At 39.7% G+C, this 14,511-nt stretch overlaps 1 protein-coding gene across 3 annotated transcripts in view; it reads left to right on the top strand.

The window, feature by feature from the left end:
- Positions 1–14,511, top strand: part of LOC146541581 (fibronectin type-III domain-containing protein 3a-like) — a 37,068-nt gene that overhangs the window by 19,706 nt on the left and 2,851 nt on the right. The window contains exons 2-7 of one of the 3 annotated variants that reach the window (XM_085188791.1): positions 8,710–8,952; positions 9,450–9,631; positions 10,689–10,887; positions 11,250–11,446; positions 12,052–12,206; positions 12,294–14,499. In XM_085188791.1, coding sequence (XP_085044917.1) covers positions 8,790–8,952; positions 9,450–9,631; positions 10,689–10,887; positions 11,250–11,446; positions 12,052–12,206; positions 12,294–14,499 — 3,102 coding nt within the window. In that variant the 5' untranslated portion in view covers positions 8,710–8,789. Of the gene's footprint in view, positions 1–8,709; positions 8,953–9,449; positions 9,632–9,981; positions 10,607–10,688; positions 10,888–11,249; positions 11,447–12,051; positions 12,207–12,293; positions 14,500–14,511 lie in introns of those variants that run through there. The other 2 variants (XM_085188806.1, XM_085188797.1) reach the window with 2 other exon arrangements.

Below are 14,511 nucleotides of genomic sequence, written 5' to 3'. Positions count from 1 at the left end.
TCCAGGAATAGACCATCTTCGGTTCAAGTGCAGTCTGGTTCAGATTTTGCTGTATAACAGATTTACGCCTCAATCCAAATTTCATTAAGTAATTTTTAATATAATATTTTTGATTAAGATTTGTAAATGAAAACTCTAACGGGACCTAATTAAATCAATGTCTTCCAACATGTGAAGGGACAAATAAAAGATAAGGCTTTCAAACTTAGTTGAGGCAATTTTAAGCAACTATCAAATAAGAAAGGTATTACAGGTTCTTCCCTTAGGTGTTTGAATTTGGATTGCTTGACGTGTATTTTGGTTATTTTTAGAATTAAACATGTCTAACTAAAGTCTAAGCATACAGGGGACTAAATATACTGACTGACTCATATTTACTTTACTGTTAACTTCCACTATGCACTGGGCCAAGCAAATCCAAAATAGAAATCTGCCAAGAAATCGATCGATCAATTTGTGTTAATTCTGCTATAAAGTATATAATTTGGGTTGAAAGACACTACATATTCATTGACCGGTTGGATTAATTGACTGGTGTATATAATAAATATGAAGAGTATATTTGATAGGCTAACCTTAGAGAATATTTTAGTTCGAAATATTTTTTTTTTGTATAATTCACTTAACAAGAGCCTTTCTCGAACCTTTCTATATGACATCGCGTTAATCATTTCAATGTTACCTGTAATATACCTGATTCAGAGTCACCTCGAGTACCTACTTAGAATGTGTCATGTGTCTTTATTTCCATTTGACCAAGGGAGTAAAGCCATAGGTTGTAGATATATTTAATTTTTTTGTTTAAAAAGTATTTTTTTTTAAAAAAGTAATTATAATATTCATGTATTTCATATTCAGGAGTGAGGCCAGTCGTGGGGCTTGTAAGCGTATGACTGTAAATGTTTGGCTGTGGGTTCAATTCCCAATCGGGGAAATAGAATATTTATTACTTAGTGTCGAAGTAAAGCGCGGTGTTGAGTTCCGCCACTCAATACGTAATGCCTCTAAAAATTCGGCTGGGAGGAGAGTGTCTTAACACTAGGATGCAGCGTGAACCTAAAAAAAATATATGGATTTGATCTTGGCGCTAGTTGTTTCAGGTAAAACAGTACCTACCGTGGGCGTTGTGTAGGAAAGCGTAGGAGTTTTAGCAAAGTAGCACGAAAGCGTCAAATCGATTGAGAGTGCGCATGGCCACGACGGCTGTGCCCACGCCTTAAACGATCAGATTAACTTTTATATCTATATGAGATTATTTTTAAATAAAATCACAACGATTTTATGACTGAAACTTTATTTTAACTAATATTTTATATATAAAAATAACTAATATTTAGGAAGAATTCTGGCTGAACTGGCTTCAAAGTCTACATTTCTTGTATGTTTTCTTATTTTTTTGTATATATTTTGTTATTTGTTAGAACTCTGTGCTCAATCGTTTCCACACGGCGTCCATAATAGCACGTTAAAAGATAGTATTCGCCCAGTAAGTCGACTGCAATAAATAATTATAGAGTGTGTACACTAGCGGATAGTTAAATTGACGTGCCACGGCCATATGTTATCTGCGAAATAACAAAGTTGATACCTACATATACAATACTAGCGGCCCGCCCGCGGCTTCGCCTGCGTGAACTACGTTATTATTATTTTCTGTCTCCATGAGTACCTACGTCCTATAAGTGACGTCCATGCAAAATTTGAAACTCCTAGCATTTGTAGTAACAAAGTTTCATACAAACTTTCAACCCCAAAAACATCCCCTTAGAAGTCGTATATTGCAAATTCCCGTCTTAGCGAGCACCTACGTCCTATAAATAACTCCTATGCAAAATTTGAGATTCCTAGCTTTGGTAGATTCTGAGATTTCGTGATGAGTGAGTGAGTGACCTTTCGATTTTATATATATAGATACATATATAATATTACTAGGAAAATCTATATATTGGGCATGTTTTCGATAAAAATGCTTCCAGTCCGCTCGACGGCCGCAAGCCGAAGTTCGAGTCCCGCAGGGGACGCACTTACCGCCGTCAGTATCCTTAGCAGCCATAGTGCAAATTTTTAAGAACAGAGTATGTACCCTTTCTCTACGCATACAGTGTCGCTGTAAAAGCCAGTAGGGCTAACAGCATTAACCTCAAGTTCGAAAAAAATGCTTATTTCACAATATAAGGTATTTGTTTGAAAGATACGAGTACTAGGTAAGGGACAGTTGACGCGATGTTCCCGTCTGGTGCGCGGGCGAGGCGGCGACAGGCGGACCGAGGAACTAAACTATGACATTATTATGTCCGACCGCGCTCACTGATCTGGAATTATAATCATGTAATAGATTGTACAGTAGCTTCGATTCATTATATATTTTTATTAACTTCACGCTGTGTCCCTTGCATAGCAGGCTAGGCAGAGGGAAACAAGGAACCTTGTGTTAAGTCACTTTAGAAATATCTCACTGAAATCAATAAAAAAATATTAAAAAGTTTGATGACCCCGCCATATTTATCTGAGTTGCCTTGTACGACTGCCGCCAAACAAATTCGAATGTCGTGCCAAATAGCATGTAATATCTGCGTACAATAAAATAATTACATTTATGATTTGTAACATCATTGAACAACGCGTTGAGCACATAATTTTTTTCCTTTTTTTAGCTTAGCGTTGTAACCTACACGTAGCAGGGTAGCCTAGTGTTAAGACACTCCGCTTTCCACTTTCCGCCGAAATCTGGAGACATTGTGGATTGAGTAAACTCAACACCACGCTTTGCCTCGATACCAGAGCGAAGAAAATGAAAAATATTCAATATTTCATTTTCTCGGGAGGGAATCGGACCCACAAACTGTCGCGTTTACAGTCGAACGTTTGTGCCCCTTTGCCACGGACTGGCCTCGCAAATTTAATTTTCATACAGAGTAATACAATACCACCTTGATTCAATTCATCTTCTAATTCATACAGGCTTCCTTGTGAAGCTGCGGGTTTACTGTAAATACATACTGAATCAGCAAATCCTACTGAGAATCTAAAACAGAGAATATTAAAAAATATTAATATTACTTAATTTTTTTTTTATTTTGCAATCTGTACTGCCGGAAATTTGATTAGTTATTTTTTTAAATGTTAACCATTCTATACCCAACGGTTTTGGCACACTATTGGATAGGCCGGTTTGTTGTCTTCGCAACACATTCGTTATGTAAATTAATTCTCAGAACGTCTCCGGCGACGCGAGATGACTTCCTTTTGCACTTCTTGACATTTGGAAATACCCGAAGTCGGTTCTCCTTTGAGTTTATGATATTTGGTTGTAGTTAAGGCCTACACTACTATCTGAGTGTTCGAATAATTTGGCCTTGTATGAATTTAATGGACATTTCTAAAACTTCAGCGATTTTTTTACAGCTACTTAATCCTGGAAATGAAGTTCATATTCATTGTATAAAATACTTAAATAACAAAATATATATATATATTATTTTTCATACTGTAGTTTTAATAATTACTAAAAACATTTTACTCTCTAAGACTTTAACTCTATTATAGAAAATAGAATGTAATTATATTCTATTTACATACACACTCATACGCTCCTTCTGACTCAGTTGGGTAAAAAGTAAATATTGATAAAACTGTTTGGGGTTGAGTCATATAGTCATTGAATTCCACTCACTGCAATGGATTCCAAGAATACCAATTCAGATACATAAATTCAACATTGGTTGTCTCCCGATTTCTCAGTAAAATGTTTAATAGTATTAAAAGTTTCTATTTTTTTTTTGATAATTTTTGTACATGTACCTATTATATTTTTATGAATTATTCAAGTGTATAATGCGCTTTAATGCAAACAACCTAAATTATTTACTTATTACTTATTAAGTGTAAATTATTTAAAAAAAAATAATAATAATATTTTAATTTTCTCGTTCTGGTAACCAGGCCATGCGCGGAGTTGAGTTAAGTAAACAGAAAGGTTATTTTTCAACATAACAACAAGACAATAAGTACTTATAAAATATGCACATAAAATTAATCGAATTTTAATAAGTTGTTTATAATATAATATTAATGAAATCTGTTTTAATATTATTATGGGTGGAGTTGCAACCCTATTGTCAATCCCGCAGGACTGTACACCTATTTACATAACAACGTGTGTAAAATCCGGCGCAAACGCACGCCGTCGTCACCTCCTTCGTTTATTCAATTGAAATTGATCGAATACGATGAATGGCCGTCTTGAGAACTTTAATACTCTCCATACTACATTGTATCAAATACTTCAAATATTTCAGTCGACGCGACAAAGTAGATGATAAACTAACGTCAACGTCTAGACTGAATGATCATTTTGAATAGCCATTATAGAACTAGCTATATAGATAGAGAAATCCTTTATATTCTATTGATCGTTTTGAATTAGTATTGTTTTTAAACAAAATTAGACTAATTCTATAAGTATTTAGAGTTAAGTGATTTTTAGTTAAATTTTGTAGCTTCACGCTGTATCACTCACTTAGCAGGTTAGGCAGAGGGAATCTGGGAACCTTGTGTTAAGATACTCCGTTCCCATTAAGTTCTCCACTTTCAGCCGATTTCTCGAGGGTTTGTGTGTTGAGTGGCGAAACTCAATACCTGGCTTTACCTCGTTAGCAAAGCAACATGGCAATGAAAATGTTAAATATTTCATTTCCTTGAGTGAGAATCGAACACATAACCTGTCGTGTCCTTAAATTTACTCTTTTAATTTAATATTATAAATTATTTAATAATACTTTTTGTACATTTACATCAATTTGACATAAAAAAAGGATTATCGATAATAAACAATATGTAATTCGTTACGAGGGGAAGGCCGAATAGTTAACATAAGAATTAATTATGTTGTTTTTATGATCTTATATATTTCAATAAATAGGAAATAAGCAACAATAGATAATATTAAGTGATACTAGGGATGTTACTCTATAACTAATAAAATTAAAATTACCATATTTTTTTATAAAGCTTAATGTATTTTATTGTTCTATTTTTAGGGAACGTACATAGTATAATATACTATATGTATATACTTGATTATGTTTGCCTAATCAATATAAATACAATTTAATAGATACTTTTAACAAAAAAATAAAAATACAAACCAATAATATTACAATAATGTTTAATATAGGGAATTTACTTGTTCGAATAAATCAATAGTGTATAAATAACCAAATTAAGCAATATAGCTGTTTGTTGTGGTTTCGTATTTGTGATTCATTTGCCAATTTAATTCATCCTTTATTATTATATAAACTTTTTAAGGTCTTTAATCTCTGGCGATTTTCGCCAGACTATTTGTAATTTAGGTACATCATTTACTAAATCGACATCATCAATTATTTAATTATTAGCTAAACCTAAACAAAAAGTGATTTAAGAAACTCTATTAGTCATATAAAAAAAATCTCAAATTCCAGTGAGTCTGTTGGATGTAAAAAATAGCGAATACTCCAGGACATCCTTTTAGACATTCTTTTAAGTCCACGCTACTTTGACCATATATATAAAAGAAATGTAGGAATTGAGAATCTCCTTCTATTTATGAGGTGGGTAAATGTTTGCAATGTTATACGTCAAACACATTTTTACTGTTTTATCGTTCAAAAATATTAAATACCTACATAAAAACACATACCAAAAGCTTCCTTTACGTACATTTCCTTAAAATGATTTCACTTGAAAGAACCCACCGATAAAATTTACAACTTTATTGATAATAAGAAATATTTGAAATAATACTGTAGCCAGTGAAAGGAATTAGGTATTATATTGAATTAGGAAACTCCATCTTTGCGCACTGGAACAGTGTTTGCCTTTACAATTGATTGTGATTTCAATATGTTTAAAAATGCTTTATTTTCCCAGCTTAAAAGTGCGGTGGCTTTAGTTTCCGTTATTGAGTAAGAAATGGTAAATTATATAAAAGACTTAGCCCTATCCTTCTCTTTTTCTCCCTTGCAGGACAGTTGTGAAGCAAAAACTTTACATACAAAAGGTTCCCTAGTTTAAATGAATGAGAAAAATCTTTTATTCCTACACAATAGACGCATTATATAATTTTTTATATTAGCAACAGAAAATGAATAAATTAAGTATTATACGTGATCTCTTAAATGGTTTTTCCGGAACACTATTTTACCATTACATGGAGCATTAGCACTTAACTTGGAACTGAACAGACGTATTATATGACGTCAAGACTACATAGTTTCTGAGAACTCTTTTCAAATTTATATACATAAGAAACTTAGATAACAGCAAAAAATACAGATGCTCATATAAACAATTATTTACTTTTCCTTATACTAACTGATACCTATAATTTCTAACAATATAATATCAGATGTGGGAATTACGTTTACACATTATCTGCGTGTTTTGATATCCACAGTAGGTCTTACCCAAGTCGGAGCATATCACAGTTATATAATGGAATATAATAGAAAAATATAGTTAACTATTATAATGGATTAATAACATGTGCAATAAATTAAATATTTGCTGATCGAATGCGCGATGAAGAGATAGATAGAAATACATATACTAGCGAGGATGTCACGGTGAGAATGAAGAAGAACGTGCTAAGTTAGTTTGGGTTTGCAAAGAAACAGTGAGCAGTAAGAGAGGTAGGGCGAGACCTCGGTGGACCTTCGATAACACAGTATCAAAGATACTGGAAGAAGGTCACGTAAAATGCATGAGGCCATGTATGAAGAGGTTGAAGCCAATGGACGAGGCAAACGAAGTATGAAGAGACCGTAGCGCTTGGCGCCCAGTTTTCTCTGACTACTCCGCTAGGGATAGAGCGTAAAGTTAGATTTGATTAGATTTCAATATAATATGTATTAATTAATATCTAACAATTATAACGGAGGAATAACTTGTGTAATATTTTAAGTATTTGCTAATGTTTTGAGAACTAAAAGTATATGATATGCCGAATCCTAAATGTAGACGGCTACAATCACTGACACAGATAGCGAGCGCATCCACGCAGACGGCAGAATTCGTGAGGCGCCTGACAGCACCCCATTTAAAAGGCAAATTCCGTCACGATGCGCTCACGCGGATGTCGATATCGATTTGAGGAACCTTGTGCAACCTAGCTGTACTATCGTTGGGGCGGTTAATGAGATTTAGCTTATAAAATTACACCGGTGCACTTTCAAATGTTTAGCCTATGTCGAGATTTGTTACATAATGGGAAGAACTAGTAATTCTGCAAAAACTATTTACCATACAGCTGCTGTATAATATACCTATGTCTTTTTACATGTATTTATGAAACTTTTTTTTAAATTGTAACGCTCACTGATGTAAATAATAAGTAAAAGCACTATATTTGTCGACATCAGCTAATAATTGGTTGACGACCATATCGATTTTTAAATGAATTTTTGGCAAAAGTATTATTATCCTATACAGACAATATAAAAACTTTTATTACATTAAGCTTTATATGAACACTAGCGGACCCGGACGCGGCTACGCCTGCTTGAAATATAAGAATATAATTTCTATAGAAATATAATTTCAATCTAGATGAAATGCTAAAAGTGACTATTATATTTATTTTCATAAGGATGAATATCAAAATGACGCGGTAACGAACGCGGTCGCGTAGCCACGACGGTTGTTATTAACATGGCAGAATAAATTGCATGTCAAATTAGAAAGTATTTTAATTTATTAGTATATATGTGTAATGTAATGTTACATAGCCTATAGCACTTCTGAAGAATGCAGCTTTCATACAAAACAAAAACAAAGTAAATCGATCCAGTAGATCCAGAGATCTTAGCGTTCAAACAAACAAACAAACAAACAAACTCTTCCGCTTTATTATATTAGTATAGATATAAGATATGCTATATTTGTATGTAGGTTCTATATCTTGTGTACTGTATGAGCAACAGGCATAGGCAAATTAAGCATGCGTTTTTCATAAAAGCTTCAAAGTTCAATATAACAAATTAATTATCATTATATATACCTAAATATTAAGTTAATTATTTTTATTAAAATTATAAAAATACAGTTACTTATAATATGTACTGAGTCCGATAAAAATAAATAAATATTTAGAAAATCCCAGTTCGCATATTATTAATTATTGCTACGCAGCTATTTATTTCGTTTATGCGTTGTAAATGTGACATAAATTACAAGAAAAATAAAATAAATATATGGCCGCGCCCGCATTACTGCTACTGTTTGGAAATACGATACGCAAAGGAATAACTGGAGCATGCTTATATTTCATGATAGATTCTCTCAGGTCTAATGTATCAAATATATTAGACCATAACGGCTAGTGACACAGGTAGTAATTTGAGCCATGATTAGACATAGCGGTACTTATTACATATGTTTTATCATTTTCACCCTGTACACAGCAGGGTAGACAGCGGGAACCTAGTGGCAAGACACTCCGTTCCCCACAATCTGCCGAATTCTGAAGGCGTTGACTATTGCCTCGGCACCAGAGCGAAGAAATGGAAATATAAATTTAAATAAATATTTTATTTCCTCGAGTGAGGATCGAACCCACAACCAGTCACACTTTGTGCCCCCGCGCCACGACCGGCCTCTACTAAATATATGATGGTACATTTTTAGTAGAAATCGATTAAGCTCACTATTTGAATGTACTTGTTTCAGTTTGACGAGCGTACGGCGGTATCGCGGTCGCCACGGATGCGTCGCGGGCGCCGGCGTGCGATGCGCTGTTAGAAGTTGCAATGGTGGGCGTGGGAGTGGCGGAAGGAGGCGGGGGCGGCGCGCCCGACGGCTACTACGGCGAGTATTACCCGCCGGACCCTTACTACGTGCCGCCCGAGATGTGCCCGCATCCTCAGCAGCATCCCCAACATGCACACATGTGCACAATGCACACTGAATATGGTTAGTTCAGATTCTAAACATAATAAATCTGCTAGATTGTATGGATGAGAAAATCAAAATATGAATAATTTACCCTTTTCACAAATAAGGTAATAAATAAATCTACACCTGTCTAAAACAGTAGGTACACGTCATCATCACGGGTGAACATTTAATTATACTAGAAATAGTATAATGAAATATGAAGAAAGTAAATAAGATTATTAAGAATATGAGACTGTTTGGAAATGAAAAGAATATAACATTTCGCCAATGACTACAAAACCTGTTACCATTTACAATTTTTTTACTGCATATGCATCCCTGTTAATATTTGACATGTTTTTAATATTAAATAAAATTTTCCATTTTTTAGTAACATTTGACGTCTTTGTTTGTTGTAATCAAAATATTAAGTAATGAATGAAAGAGATGGTCTTAAGAACAATATAGTACAATAAACAATCAAACATAGCTGTATATTAGCCGCCAACCCATCAATATGGTATTTTTTTAAGGTGGCATGCCGGTTGTAACCTCTGCAACGATGATGCCACCTCTCCTGCCACCTGTGCTCGATGAGGGCATGCGTCATTACCTTGTGGCGCACCATCAGCCCCACCCGCACCACGCACCGCATCACCAGCCACACCACCAACCCCATCACCAACCGCCACATCATCAACCACCACATCCATATGTGAGTAACACTACCATTTCTACTTTTTTTTTATATCAGTTTAAATTTATTATAATTAAAGTACGTACTTACAAAGCCTGTTGAATACTTAAATTCTAAAAGTATAAAACAATAACTATACTTATTATAATAAAATATAATATCGTTTATATTTAGGAAAAGAAAATAAAAGCTTTTAAAAAAAATAGTTAAATTTGATCTTCAATATTTGATTTGAATGGTTTTGTTTACGTGTAATTTGTTTTTTGTTATGTCAAAAATGACCAAATGTCAGAATGACAATTATCAAACGTCAACTGTGAACTCGTAATCATTGTTTGAGGGCATTAAGTCGCTATGTTTTTGTATTGTTAAAATATATTGAATAATATTATCATACATAATTTACTCTTCTTTAAATCCGTTTTACACATTTGTTATTTATGTATGATATTTTAAAGTATCGTAGGTACTAGTGTCGATTACCGAGCAACAACAATTCTTGATATTGAGGTTCATATATTTTCGAACTTACATATTTTCATAAGGCGAAGAAAAACAAATACACACACAAATATTCCATATGCAGCAAAATGTAATGAAATGGATGCTCGATAGTGTATAAGTACGAAGCGTTATTTACCGCCTGTGCAAACAATTTCCGTCAATTTATCGATTGTTTCACTTTCGCACGTATAACTGAAACATGTACACGTGGAAAATTTTAAATAACGCAGCTATTTTTATGCGAGTACTTAATTGGTTATTGCTATATTTTGCCTTGTATACTTTTAACTGAGGCAACGTAAAAATTGTCGAGTGATTGCGCGCTGTGTAGCGTTATCAGTTGTATTGGCAGTACGTGGCCAATGACGTGTAATGTATCGATAAGTTAGCATAGATTTGAAAGTGGCAAATACAAGTAGACATCTGGTAAATATCAATATGAGTGAAATGGATCCTACCAAGTCGATTTCTTCTAAAGACAATGTAAAGGTTAAATTTATAACTGTTTACTATTTTATAGTGGATAATTATTTGTGTTACTTAGTGTGTGATGTATTTAAAATGTTTTTAGGTTCCAACAAATGGTGCAGGGGGTCCACAACATTATTATGGAGGTGCATATCCTGCTCACTTTCACCATGTGCCTCCCCACCATATGCAACATTCACCACCTCCACCAGTGTATCAGAAAGACGAAAGAACACAGCGTCAATATTCTAAACTAAAACAAAAACTAGAACGAAAACATAATAATCGGAATAATGGTATAGGTAATGAAAATTTAATTTCTGACTAACTACTAATAATTATATTAAATTAGTTTGAACATCAGACATGTTGGAGGAGAGGTCAGTCATGGCACAGGTGTGCAAATGTAAACGCAACAGGTTGTGGGATCATCAATATTAATATTTTCATTTATTCGCTCTGGAAACAAGACAAAAAAGCGGCATTGAGTCCCACCACTCAATAAGTGTGGAATGATAGTATCTTAATGGGAATGGAGTGTTTTAGCACTTGGTTTCCAGGTTCCCTCTGCCTTCTCTGCTATGTGTGAGATACAGTGTAAAGGTAAAAGAAAACATTAGTGTTATAATTATAATTTAAAAGTAGTATTTTATACAATCTACAGAGGTCAATTCTGGTGCAAGCACTCCATCATTGTCTCCCAGAAAAGAGCTGAATGGGAGATGTGGAGGTAGTGGCGGTGCCTCATCTGGTGCATGGTCGGAAGGCGAGGGTTCATCTGCAGGGGCTTCTGTCCAAGGGGATGATGACAATGATACACAAGCTCTGCTGGATATGTTATCGGCCACACGTACACCTCAGGTAACCAATGTTCAAAACCTGTAAGAGAAGTCAATTTCTGAAACTGATCAAAATTATGAAATTAAAAGCTTAAACCGTTTTTACAACATTTATAAAAAATGTTCTTATATTGTTGTTAAAACAGCTGTTTTATATATATAGCTATATGGTATAGAAAAAAAAAACTTGTAATCTAGCATTTTTGATAAAGATATTAGAAGCAGCAATTTGACCACTCTGGTAGGCTTAATTGTTAATAAAATTTATATATATGCAGTTATTATACACTAATAATAAAGAAGATTGTGTATTTTTAATAATAAAATCAATTACTTTTCAAATTCTTTCAAAAACTCAACCAGAGGGGGGGCTGATGTTAAAATTTTCGGCACACGTTCGTGACATTACGTGTTGAATAGGTAATGAATGTATTAAACTCGTAAGTGGGAATCTAACTCACTGGCATCGTATTTGCAGTCAGACACAATCTGAGTGTTTCTGTGACGGCCTCAAACGGCCTTGATATTATAATGAAATTTACAATAAAAAAGTATATTTTTTTATTCATATAGTTTTGAGATATTATTGATCTCCAAATATTTAAATAAATTTCATTGTATTTAAAGGTTAGTGACATAACACCAACAAGTGCACTGGTGCAATGGAACTCACCATGTCCTGAAGGAGTCTCTGTCCCAAATGTGGAATTAACATATGATCTATTGCTTGGTGATCGCGGAAGATACAAAGCCATCTACAGTGGTCCGTCACTATCATGTCGGTCTGTATTATCGTTATTTATAGCTGAAAATTATGCATTTTTAATGATAAGAGTCATTATAATTCCTACTTCAATTATTACTTACAGGGTTAGAGACTTGCGGCCCGGCTGCGAGTATTCCGTCTGTCTGCAAATCCGTGCGGGAGAGGTGACCGGTGCCGCCAGCGAAGCTGCCACGTTCCGCGCGCCGCCCGCGCCCCCTGATCGCGCCGACGCGCCGCGCCTGCACCAGCGCGCACGAACCTCCCTTCTGCTGCGCTGGCCCGCGCCCGCCGACAACGGTGCCCGCATCGTGCACTACCTGCTCGAGATGGACGCCGGCGACGGCTTCGCGGAGATCGCGCGTCCGCGTACGCGCCAGCACGCCGCCGCCGGCCTGCAGCCCCACACGCCCTACCGCTTCCGCCTCGCCGCCGTCAACGAGTGCGGCCGTGGCGACTGGAGCGTCGAGCTGGCCGCTTCTACCGCTGGTCCGCCGCCGCCCGCGCCCGCGCCCCCCCGCCTCCTGCGCGCGCAACCCGCCGCGCTAGCGCTCGCCTGGGACCGCCGCGCCGGCGCCCGCGACGAGGACTTCACGCTGCAGATGGATGACGCCGTGCAGGGCCACGGCTACCTGCCCGTCTACTCGGGGCCCGACTGCGCCCATGTGTGCGACCGCCTGCGCCGCGCCACCGAGTACCGCTTTCGGCTCCGGTGCGAGACCGCCGACGGCAAGGGCCCTTGGTCGCCCGAGGTCTCCTACAGCACGCTGCCGGAGAGACCGGGCCCCCCGGGTCGGCCCGCGTCCCGCGGCAAGATACACTCCCGCGCCTTCCGCCTGAGGTGGGATCCGCCCGCGGACGACGGTGGCGCCGAGGTGCACACCTACACGTTGGAGATCGACGGCGGCGCGGGTTACAGCTGCGCATACCGCGGGCCCGAGCGTGAGGCCCACTGCGACCGCCTGCAGCCCGGTACGCAGTACCGCGCGCGCGTGCGCTGCGCCAACGTGGCCGGCGACAGCGACTGGTCCGCCGCCGAGACGCTGCTCACCGAGTCCGCCTGCCCCGGCGTCTGCGCTGCGCCCGAGCCCGCCGCCGCGCCGCGCGCAACCGACGCGCCCGTGCGCTGGCGCGCGCCTGCCTGCCTTGGCGGCGCGCCGCTCACCGAATATCGCCTCGAGCTGGCCGACACGGACGGGCTCGTGCGCCTCGTGCGCCTCGAGCGCCCTGAGCCCGAGGCTACGCTGCGCGACCTGCTGCCGGGCCGCGAGTACCGCGTGTGGGTCACCGCCGTCAACCGCGTGGGCGCCGGCGCGCCCTCCGCCGCGCTGCGCTTCACCACCGCGCCTGCGCCTCCTGACGCGCCAGACGCGCCGACAGTGCATGTGGACGGCCCACGTGCCGCCAGCCTCGAATGGACCGCGCCGCTCAACAATGGCGCCCCGATTGTCGACTTCCGCCTCGAAATGAGCGTGGCTAATGTTGATGATGCTTTCACGGAAGTGTACAGGGGCATGGATACTACTTGCTCGATAACTAAGTTGACACCCTTCACCCCTTATTTCTTCCGAGTATGCGCGACAAACTCTGCGGGACGAGGGGCCTGGTCCGCTGTGCGCGACGCCCTCACACCGCGCGCGCCCCCCGCCGCGCCCCACGGCTTGCGACACGAGGCAACTACAGATTCACTTCGTCTACACTGGCGGGTACCGCCGTGTCACGGTGCAGAAGTACTAAGATACAGAGTGGAATTAGACGACACTGCATTCGACACCGAGGGCCCACTGCCGGAGCACCTAGTGGAGGGCCTATCGCCGGACACCGTATACAGGGTGCGCGTCGCCGCGCTCAACGAGCTGGGCCTCGGGGTCTGGTCGGAAGAGAGCCGCGCCGCCACGCGCCCGCGCCCGCCGCCGCCGCCCGCGTTGCGCGCCACAACGCCTGCACACAACCACCTACGGCTGGAGTGGGCACCCGCCGGCGACGGCGCGCAGTACTGCGTCGAGATGCGGGCGCCAGACGCGCGTGAGTTCCGCCCCGTGTACCGCGGCTCCGCGCTCTCCTGCAAGGTGAAGAAGCTGCGGGAAGCCACCTGCTACACGTTTCGGATACGCGCCAGCGACGACCGAGGCGGCCGCGGCGCCTGGGGCGAGCCCGTACCCGCGCGCACCGCAGCCGCACCGCCGCCCGCGCCGCCTGCACCCGCCCTCTCCCTACTGCCGCCGCGAGCCGCGCGCGCTTCCTGGGACGCCGTGGATGATGCCGACTACGTGCTGCAGTGCGCGCGCGGCAAGGACGCCGTCTTCAAAGAGGTAATCGATCTC

Source organism: Heliconius melpomene, chromosome 1, assembly GCF_056956725.1.
Source record: "Heliconius melpomene rosina isolate 202511_hmr_F chromosome 1, ASM5695672v1, whole genome shotgun sequence".
In the NCBI taxonomy this organism is placed as follows: domain Eukaryota; kingdom Metazoa; phylum Arthropoda; class Insecta; order Lepidoptera; family Nymphalidae; genus Heliconius; species Heliconius melpomene.
The sequence above is the reverse complement of the archived record's forward strand: the minus strand, read 5'-3'. Positions and strand labels throughout refer to the sequence as shown.